The 10,939-nt window shown below is 37.2% G+C and overlaps 1 protein-coding gene across 4 annotated transcripts in view; it reads left to right on the forward strand.

The window, feature by feature from the left end:
• ATM (ATM serine/threonine kinase) overlaps nucleotides 1-10,939 on the forward strand; it is an 80,289-nt gene that overhangs the window by 65,264 nt on the left and 4,086 nt on the right. For 3 of the 4 annotated variants that reach the window (XM_037376742.1, XM_037376743.1, XM_037376744.1), the window contains 11 exons: nucleotides 136-255; nucleotides 1,270-1,487; nucleotides 2,207-2,414; nucleotides 3,370-3,483; nucleotides 3,884-4,042; nucleotides 5,158-5,296; nucleotides 5,611-5,693; nucleotides 7,005-7,145; nucleotides 8,134-8,250; nucleotides 9,679-9,828; nucleotides 10,497-10,662. In XM_037376742.1, the coding sequence (XP_037232639.1) occupies nucleotides 136-255; nucleotides 1,270-1,487; nucleotides 2,207-2,414; nucleotides 3,370-3,483; nucleotides 3,884-4,042; nucleotides 5,158-5,296; nucleotides 5,611-5,693; nucleotides 7,005-7,145; nucleotides 8,134-8,250; nucleotides 9,679-9,828; nucleotides 10,497-10,662 (1,615 nt within the window). Of the gene's footprint in view, nucleotides 1-135; nucleotides 256-1,269; nucleotides 1,488-2,206; nucleotides 2,415-3,369; nucleotides 3,484-3,883; nucleotides 4,043-5,148; nucleotides 5,297-5,610; nucleotides 5,694-7,004; nucleotides 7,146-8,133; nucleotides 8,251-9,678; nucleotides 9,829-10,496; nucleotides 10,663-10,939 lie in introns of those variants that run through there. The other variant, XM_037376746.1, reaches the window with a different exon arrangement.

Below are 10,939 nucleotides of genomic sequence, written 5' to 3' on the forward strand. Positions count from 1 at the left end.
TAGATATGTGTAATAGGCCTGAGTAATTTAATTATATTTGGGGTTTAAAAGCTTCATAAATTGCCTGCCCGATATGTAAAAGGTATTTTTATTTGATGCCTCCCTCTTACCCTCCTCCCCCTTACTTTCTCAAAGGTTGAGAATGATCCTCATCTGAAATTGATGTATACAGAGTGTCTGAGGCTGTGCGGAACCTGGTTAGCAGAAACATGCTTGGAAAACCCTACAGTCATCATGCAGAAATACTTAGAAAAGGTACATCCAGTCTGTGAGGTAACACTGTGCTAAAATATGGTGTTAAAATGCCAAGTAAATTTTTCAATGCAGGCTTTATTTTTCTGGATCAAAAATACAGCTTCTTATACAATACTATATGAAACTATAATATTTTTATAACACTGTAACCTTATAAAATATTTAGAATACGGCTTTATAGAAGTCACAGTGCAACTTCTGTGTAATACTGGCTTGGACGTGTAGTGATGACAAATACTAGTCCAGTTTCCCTTTCCTATTCCACTCCATCCCCTTCCTTTCCTTCTCAGGACAGATCACCCACTAACCATGTTTTCAGTATGGGCATTGCATTTGTAGCATTCTCTTTCCAAGTGCTGGAAAGTCTTGTTCTAATGTTTCAAAGTACTGTAATTTTTTATAACTCTTAGTCAGTAATACAAACAGTTTTATTAATATTTGTCCACTCTCTATTTCTTTATTCCATACTAATTCATTAAACTCTACATAGCTGCTTTTTTCTGCTACTGTCTATGTGCTTCACTCTGATGATTTTTCTGATGATCTTTCACATATGATTTTCTTTTCTTTTTGGCACTATTTGGACACTCTTCTATTTTTTTCACACCATCTTATGATACAAGGTTGTACAATTATTGTAAAACTTCATGCATAGTTAGTCTGAAAGATAGATAGCTGTAGGAGACTCCTGTATGGTTATTAAAGCTGTTTCATACAGGATAATGTTTTTAACTGTTTGCATTGAAACAGTCCTCAAAGATTAAATTCACTTAGGAGAAAAATATTCAGCCTGGTAGGTTTTATTTTCTATGCGTAGATATTTCATCCCAATCAACACTGAATAACCTGTTGAAGCAGGTGACCCTACTTGAGCAGGGGGGTTGGACAAGATGACCTCCAGAGGTCCCTTCCAACCTCAGCCATTCTATTTTACCGTGGAAGAGTTTAATCAAATATTATGCAGCACTGTTAACCTCATTATCAGTCTTATCATTATTGTAACTTCCCTTTTAGGCTGTGGAAATTGCTGCAAGCCACAGCGGAGACAGCAGTGATGAGCTGAAGAAAGGGAAGATGAAGGCTTTCCTGTCTTTGGCTCGTTTCTCAGATAATCAGTACCAAAGAATTGAGAATTACATGAAATCCTCAGAGTTTGAAAATAAGCAGGCGTTACTGAAGAAGGCCAAGGAGGAGGTTGGCCTCCTTAGGGAGCGCAGAGTTCAGACAAACAGGTGAGCGTGCAAATGGAGAGGCGGTTACTCTGAAGCTATCAAAGGCTCCAGCTTTACTAACTCTTTCGGCGAGTGGTACAGCGTGGGTGGCACCTCTAGAGCTGAATTTTTCTTTCTCCACAAAACAGCGGTGAAATCTGTAGCGCTTGATGTGAATAGTGTGTGAACTGTGCCTGAACAGGGTCTAGGAGTGCTAGATGGGCCAAAAGTGAAGCCCAGGTGTGTTACAGCAGTTAAGCAGTATGGATGATCATGGGCCAGAATTCACATTTATTCCCTGAATCTTTTCAGTTTATTTGGCAGAGAAAATGTTACAGAGTAAAAATAAATGAGTTTGAGATTTTTTTTCCATTACACATCTGGTGAAAAAATAAAATTAATCTAAATACAGAATTCTGAAAGATTTAGTAAGAGCAATCGTAAGTGAGGGGGAAAAATTGAACTTCAGCTGTTGGAAACTGACGTCTTTACACAGATTATTTGTACTGGATATTCACATTTACACCAATATAGAAATTAAATCATTAAAAGGACGCTGACTGAAAATTTACTTACAGTGATGGGTCTGTGTGAACATACACCAAAGGAATAGCTCCCACAGTTTTCAGTTGTTTATTTTACTGTGCTTGTACTTACCAGACAAAGAGAACTAGGGACAGCCTTGCTGTAAGTTCATTAAGAGATAACGTGTTGTTTACAAATAATGTCTGTTTACACAGATACACAGTGAAGGTTCAGCGAGAACTTGAACTGGATGAATTTGCCATACGTGCCCTAACTGAGGATCGTAAACGTTTCTTGGGCAAAGCAGTGGAGAACTATATCAGCTGTTTACTAAGTGGAGAAGAACATGATATGTGGATCTTCCGACTCTGTTCCCTATGGCTTGAAAATTCTGGAGTTGATAGAGTCAATGAAATGATGAAGGTCTGCTGTTGCTTCTCCTTATGGCTTTAACATTAGATTGACCATTTTTCTTCTCCTTCTTCTCCTAGATGAGTTATAGTGCTGTGCAGTATGCTTTCTTATGTATCTCTTTAACTTTTCCCTCAAAACTTGCTTTTTTCAGTCATCATTGCTCATCAGTTGATTTTATATCAGGGAGAGCTGCAATTCTCAGTGCATTTTAATTTCACTTAATTTAGCATTTTGATTTGACAGGTCTGTATGATTAAGCATATCTAATGATCTTTCACTGTTGTCGTCTTGTTCTTTACATACCTTGGATAATCCCATCTTCAGCATCCTTTAGTACATTATTCTCATTTACATTATATATACTTCTAGGTGAAAGGATATGCTTTTAGATTGTCTGTGTAACATCGTAGCCTGGGACCAGTAAATTTCTCATTCCGAGGCTGCTTCTGTCACATCTAGAATCATGCAGGAAATCTGTTAACTCTTACCCGAATGATCTGTTTATAACAGAGATCTGTGTAATTTAAATATTCACTTTGTGTTACAATTAACTTTGAAAAATAGAAGGTGTTGCTTTACTCATATTTTTAACACACAGTTGTTTCTTATCTTAAACTATATTGTAGGGTTTTTTTTATTAGGATTGTCTCTTGCCATTGTCTCTTGCCACAAAGAATCTAGAAATTAATCCTGAATCAATATATTTAAAACTCTGCTGTAATAGACTAGAAAATAGTTGTTTTCTTATGAAGTACTTGTAGCATTTAGGAGACATGGACCAAGATGGTGTGATACTGGATTGCCATTTGATCACATAGCAATGCTTACTCTCAGTTGTGTTTTTTTTTTTAATGCAACATTTCTAGCCTTTACATGATATTATATTTGTTTTACTTTATTTATATATTTGTAATGGCTTTTTTGGTGTTAGTGCAGCTTTGTAATTTAATTTTCTCTGCTACAGAAAAACGCAGAGAAGATCCCTTCATACAAGTTTTTGCCTCTGATGTACCAGCTGGCTGCTCGGATGGGAACCAAGATGATGGGTGGTTTAGGATTTCATGAAGTTCTGAATAATGTAATTTATGCTTTTTTGTCTAACAATATCTTGATTGGCTTAGTAGTACATACTTCTAAACAATATGTAACTTCCATTGAGCAGTTGTAGCTAAATGAGTTATACAGGTGATGAAGGTGTATTGAAAGTGAGTGATGCAAAAATCAGCGTAGTGGGGGGAGAATTTTGGGGACTTTTTTCCTTGCTACTTAATTGCTGTTATTTGTCGTATAAGAGTAGTCTTATGCAGGTATAGGAATATACTTTGAATGTATTTTAGTTGTGGAAATACCATCTAAGAATTACTTTTAATTTCTTACTAGGAGTCTTAGAAGTTCAAAAGAATTAATAATGTTAATTAAGCAAATTTTTTTCATCTGTGCAGTTTTCAATAAGGGGATCTTTTTGGTTTTCTTGACAGTTAATGTCCAGAATTTCACTGGATCATCCACATCATACTTTGTTTGTAATACTCGCTTTGGCAAATGCAAACAAAGATGAACTCCTCACAAAACCAGATGCAATAAGAAGAAATAAGTTAATTAAAAACGCACCAAAAGAAATCTCCCAGCTTGATGTGGTGAGTACATAAAATTCTGTTATATTAATCACATTCAGTCCTTTAATTTTGTTTAAAATTGAAAAAAAAAAATTATGTCAAGGGGTATTCTAGTGTAGAGCTCATCAGCTGACATTTGTTAAGAAAGGGTAGGAGGAAAAAAGTACTTTTAATAATTAAAACCCCTTTCTTTTGGTGCATGCATTAGTAGCTATTATGTAAAGAACTAATTATGGGGTTGAACAAAATATGGTTAACATTTCTTGCAACAAATAGACCCAGTTATTGTGAAGAGTTTTGTGATAAATGTCCTTGATGTATGATTCTGTAAAAGGCATTTTAGATGCAACAAAGACTTGAGTGGGCTTATTGTTGAAAGTACATACTGAATTAAGTAATTTTTCTGCTTTGAGTGGTAACATCTGTTCTAAGTATTTAGCCGTTTGCAATATATATTTTGTTCCTTTATATGACCTTTGTATGTTAAAAGCCATGATGATGGGTAATGCTGAACTGCGGCTTCATGTTAATGCTGTTATTGCTTAAATTTTGTTGAAACTTGTCTTTGGAATCATCTCATATTTTATGCCGTTCTCATAGATTAATGCCCCTTCTTTCCCCCATCACTGTAGCCCTGGCATGTTTTTTTGGCATTACCCTCTTAAACCCACACTGATAAAATTTTTCATGACAATTTTATTTGGCCTTTTTTCACCTTTCTGTCATATTTGTAGTTCATCCTACGCTTAGGAGTAGGATTACACTAAACAGCTAGATCTCTTAGTTAGGCACAGAAGGGACAACGTGGTCAGATTTTTGCCTTTTGCATACAGGCTTTTTCTTCAGTTGGGAGGAAATAACACACAGGAAGATGGTGGAAGCACATCCAGAACTGCCTGTCCCTTATTCTATAGAATTTTTCAGGTGTTTTGCTCTTTACCTGGACAGATTTGCTCCCTTTCAACCCGCAATAATATTTTACTTGTTATCTCAGATTGTGCAGCACGGAACTCTTGTTCGGATTAGTTTTGTTCATATCCCAAGGGACTGTCCATTATTGCAACTTTCTCTGTTTTCATAGGATGTATCTCAATTGTACTTACTTAACTGCGTGTTATTCCATTGAGGGTTTTTAGGACAGAATGGAGGCTGCTAGGAATATAGTCAATACTGTAAGAAGAAGGAGAGCGCGTATGGTTCGAGACATTGAAGCACTTTGTGATGCTTACATCACCTTAGCAAATGTAGATGCTACTCCATGGAAATCTCAAAGAAGTAAGTCTTGGAAAAATGATTTTTGTTTTTAATAGTGAAGGTACATTAGGAGATAGTATGGTAGCACTGGGTCCTGTTTTTGATAAACATAGAACTTATTCTGAACTTAAAGTCACAGTAATTACTTGCACTGTAAGGTTCAGACTTTAAGTATGAAACTCTAGAAAACTCCAGTTGTCCTGTGGTCATCTTCATCAGAAGACAGAAGTATACAGTGAGGTTTTGGGTCCCAAAAGCAGTGTAAGCTCTTTTACTGAACTTTAATCTATGTTTATAGTTCTGAATTTAAAAGTAAGAATTCTTTTTCATTACAGAAGGAATAAGTATTCCTGCTGACCAGCCAATTCATAAACTGAAGAATTTGGAGGATGTTGTTGTTCCTACCATGGAAGTTAAGGTGACTGAAGTTGAAATAGATACATGCTGTAACATCAGTTTATAGAATCGGCTTCAAATTTTTATAATAACAATCATGTCATAGATTTCTTCATCGAATTCCCATGTTCTTTCCAGGCCAGCCTACCAGGGGTCCTTTCCTGTCAGGTGGGAGATGCAGGGTGAGATGGTTTCCTTAGGCTGTAGAAGATGTTGACCCCAAGTCTTATATTTGCTAGATAGTGGCTTATTGTGTGAAGACGGCTTTGCCACTGTTACCCCTGACGAGTGTTTCGTTATCAAAAGGGGTGGGTGACGAGCTGCCTGCATCACAGAGAGGACCTGGGAATCTGAATCTCCTGTTTTGTCGGTGCTAGCTTAGAGTTGCAGGAAGAGACTTAATGCCCAGAAAAGTATAAGAATTAATAGGTATGTCTCTTCTGCTGTTCCTAAATGGCCAGCTTGTATTTTTTTTACCATTCAGTGATGGTGAATGATCCATTCCCATTAGCACAAGTTGTTGATTGGATTGATGCATAGGCACCCGTTCTTAGATGCTGCATGCTCTACCTAGGAACCTTGCCAGTTTCAGGAGTGTAGAGCTGCTTTTTGGGCCAGCCACCTAAAATTTAAATGTTTTGAAGCCAAACTTCCCTGTGCTGAAGTCCCTCGGGCTCTGTCTATAAAGCTAAATAAAACAAGCCAAGGGACTGGTTTATGCCATTTGACTTCAGAAGCCAGAAGTTGCCACCATGATAAATAGCATTTGTTTTTAGGGCTCCTGTTGGCCCCAGGTGTTGCTCCTTTGTACAGCTCAATTGTCCTTTTTGCTTTTCTTCTTCTCCAATGCAAACTGTCTGAAATGGTTGGAGGTCTGTGATGCCAACAGCTTGGTACTTCCTTACAGCTGAGTAGGGTAGCTCTGGGGCACCAGGATATGGAGAATGGCTGAAGATACAGATCCTATAGACGGCAACAGTTTTAGGATTGTAGATTGGGTCCATTTGAGCCTAATGTGAGCCTAATGCTCCCCAGCTGTACCTGAACATTTTCTTGCAAGAGTGCTAGTTGGGGTCAGGCTAAAGTTGTGTCAGATGTTGTTTAGTGGAAGTCAGCAGCACCACATACCAATGAGGTGAACAGGGAGGAAAAAGACTCACTCCTTTGCTCAGCCTATTTTTGTAGCCTTTGTATTATCCTTGTAGATGATGGAATGCTCATATTAATATTCAGTGTGTATCTGCAACAAGGTCTGCAAACAACTCACTACCACTTTCTCAGAGAGACTTGGAGGTAATACTTGTATTAATTTTAAACTAATTTGTAATTTCAGGTGGATCCTACAGGACAATATGAAAATCTAGTGACAATAAGGTCTTTTAAGCCAGAATTTCGCTTAGCAGGAGGCCTGAATCTGCCTAAAATAATAGACTGTGTAGGCTCAGATGGTAAAGAAAGGAGACAGCTGGTTAAGGTAGGTTCTGTCACTTGTAATGACATCGCAGGCTTGGTATGTTGGAATTTTTTTTAATGTCTCTTGTCAGTTTTCTCATGTATCAAGTCTGTTCTGTGAACAGACTTTTCACAGTTCAGTGTCAGTTTTCTCAGTTCAGGAATGCTTTCATAAAGGAAATTACATAGTAATAATAAGTAATATAACAACAAATAATATAAATAATCATGTAAGTAATAATACTAAGTATTTTTTGTAATTACTTTCAACAGTGCATGTAAAATACAGTAGCTTACCTGACAACTACCAGACCTGTGACTCGCTCGGTCACGTCTCAACTAGTGATATGGAGTGTACAGGAAATAAAAGCCATCAGCATTTTGTGTTAAATACCTCCTTTTTTCTTTCTTCCCCATATAAAAAGAATTACAATTCAGAGACAATCAAAAACATACTTATCAAACCCCAAAATCTCTGAAAACAATTTATTTCTCTTTAAACTCTGTTGATTTAATTCCATCTTTGAATGTATGCATTCAGGAGCTGCTGGGAGAATTCTGTTTGGCTGTTAAGTATGGGGTAGTTTTGAAAGTTTTAAAGAGAAGCATGAATCACTAGATCTGCATCCAATAATCAGAACTGCAGTACCAAGTAGTGCTGCTTCAGCTGTGTGCTGGATTGTTAAATATGGTGAACGAAACACCTGCTTTTAGAAAGGATACCGTAAGCCATGTACATTGATTGAAAGCTTAATCAAATAATATTTGCCATAAAAAAGAAGGAAAAGGTGATGATTTAAGTTAGTGATGGTTCTGCTTAAGCAGCTGAGCACTATTAGGAAACCAAATACAGAAAAAAAGCAATCGTTAATTACATTTTATTACAGTTCATTATTGTGGAAAAGTAACTTGTGTTTTATGGAATTATTTTAAATAATTTTTTAAAGCTGCTGAACAAGAAGTTGGATGCTGAAGTGTTCTTGAACTGCCTTTTTCTGTTTATGCTGAAGGGGCGTGATGACCTGAGACAAGATGCTGTTATGCAACAGGTTTTCCAGATGTGCAATTCATTGCTCCAGCAAAACACTGAAACACGAAAGAGAAAATTAACTATCCGAAGGTACAAGGTAATCCTGAACAGCTGCTGCAGCAGAGGAATAAATGCTACCAATACAGCTTATTTCCCCATTCTCCTTTTTTCAATCCAGAGACAATATAAAAGTGTATTTATTTATGTTATTAAAATAGTCACTCCTCCTTAATGAATGGAATAAACAAATAATACAATTTAATTATTACAACAATTATTTTAATTTAATTTTTTCCAAATCCTTAAAAACAAATTCTCATGCCCAAATACTCTTAAAAGCTTTCTTTATATGAACTTAAAATTGAGAAGAAATTAAGACATGGACTGTCCTCGAATTGTGAATTGCTAGTCATGAAACTTGAGCATACAAGTTTGTTTAATTAATTAATTTAATCTCATTAATTTTAGTCTTGCTATATTCCTTAATTAATTAAAAATTAATTATAGTCTTGCAGTATTCCTTACAATTGAATCCAGAAGTCCCATCTAGTGTTTGTTCTGCAGAACTTGAATTGCAGAACCGTTTTTGTTGAAATAGGGAATACAGCAGTAAATTCTTACTGTAAATGCAGAAAATGTATTTGAACAGAAACTTTCTTTGTCCTCCTCCTCTTTTTCTGTGTGCTTGGGATTATAATTATAGCTGTGAAGGTGACCTCTGAGTAAGTACTCTTTAAATAAAAGTTCTTGTCTTTGACATGAGAAATGCACACTCCAGAATCTCTAGAGGAGCTTACCTGAATTGCTAGCGGAGTTTTAAGAATTCACAGGTGGAGGTAGAGTCACAGTCTTTGAATAATTTTGAATGAAGACTCAGGTTTTTATCTGTGTAAAAATGAATGAGGGCACGGAAAAGAGAATGGAGGTTGCATTATGAGATAAAGCGACTTTCATAAGAAAAGAAAATTGAAGGAAACAGGCAGTAGCTATTTCTCTGCAGACAGATTGTTCATTCTGGCCAGTACTGCCTGCTGCAGCAGCTGAGGTAACTATTACAGCCAGTTAAGAAGTGAGCAATTGTTCCCTGGGGTGGGAGGGAGGCAGACTAAGACAAGCCTAGTATGTTCGTGCAGCTGCCACGTGTTTTCCAGATTTTACTTTTTACGTGCAATTCGCACAAATGCTGCTTTTATCACATTCAAGCATAGCAAGCTGTTGGCAGTCACAGGTCATCTAAGGGTACTGACGCAAGCGTGCAGATTGAGTGGAGTCCTTCGGTTGTACTGAAGTAAGTAGGGGAAGGTTCTTTGGGCTAGGAAAAAAATTGCAAGTATTTGGTAGAAGAACCTTGAGAGCATTTGAGATATGTATACACGTATCTTTAAAACATACATTGTGGTCAGCTGTATGCTTTGGTCTCCTGTCTTTAAGCAAACACAAATAGGCACCCATGCCCTGCAGCATGCGCATTCATGGTTGTGTGTGTGTAACCCTCCCCCTTGCAGCAGTGGTTTTGTTTTTACAGGTGGTTCCCCTTTCTCAGAGAAGCGGGGTTCTTGAGTGGTGCTCAGGAACAACTCCCATCGGGGAGTTTCTTGTGAATGTTGAAGAGGGAGCTCACAAGAGATACAGGCCAAAAGATTACTCCAGTTATGAGTGTCAGAAAATAATGACGGTGAGTCAAAATAACAAAAAAAACCCCAAACAGCTGGCTCATATTCTTTACTGGGAGGGTGGAATTTACGGAGAATTATATACTGTACTTTTATTATATAATAATGAATATGACCGGTGGCATGGAATTAGTAGATATTCAGACTTTTAGTTTAGTTCAGTTTAGTACCATAAACCACCTCACCATACATTTAGAAAATTGCAAATAGGTTTACCTGTTACTTTATATAGCCATGATTGTGCAAGAAATTATTTCCTAAAAAAGTATATTTGATTTTGGTTTTGTGAAGCGTTTGCATGTGAATTGAGTGATAGTGACTTCCTCACAGCGACATGAAGCCATCAGATAAGCAAAGCTACCGGAACAGAGTGCAAGGGGAAGTATCTCCAACAAGATGCATTTACCTGTACATGCGTATAAAATGCCGACACCTGCTGAAGCAAGGAAATAGCAGTGTGTGTTTTTTCCAAGCATCCCATGAGTTGTGTATGAAAATAGAATTGTTTGGTAAAACAGATAGATAGGTGCATTAATGATTGCTGTAAAAAAGACATTAATTCATAGCTCAGAGAGAGAAAGGAGTGAGAACAACATTTGATGGAGGGGAGGGAGTAGAGGAAGGAGGATTGTAGTCAGTCATGTGGAAAATATTTCTGATGTGTTTAAAGGATGCACAGAAGAAACATTCTGAGGAGAAGTGCAGCATCTTCATGGAAGTCTGCAAGAACTTTCAACCTGTGTTTCGTTATTTCTGCATGGAGAAATTCCTGGATCCAGCTGTGTGGTTTGAAAAACGGTTGGCGTACACTCGCAGTGTGGCAACATCCTCTATAGGTATAACTTGCCGTTGGGGTTTTAGACTATATAAACAAAGAGTTTATAGCATTTCAGAGGTAACTGGTAAAATTACATCTGTTCTGCTTTTGTCACGTGTCAGAGTAGGAGGAGTAGGGAGCAAAAAATGCCAGCAAGGACACCAGCATTGCTTTTGTAATTCAGGTTTCTGATTCATACCTCCCTACCCGCTTTCCTGCAGTAGAAAGATAAGAGTAACATTCTTGTTTCTTTGTTTTATATAGCAGTTTGTATTTTGGGGTTCTGGTAGGTTTTT

The sequence above is a fragment of the Falco rusticolus genome, chromosome 2, assembly GCF_015220075.1.
Source record: "Falco rusticolus isolate bFalRus1 chromosome 2, bFalRus1.pri, whole genome shotgun sequence".
NCBI lineage: Eukaryota > Metazoa > Chordata > Aves > Falconiformes > Falconidae > Falco > Falco rusticolus.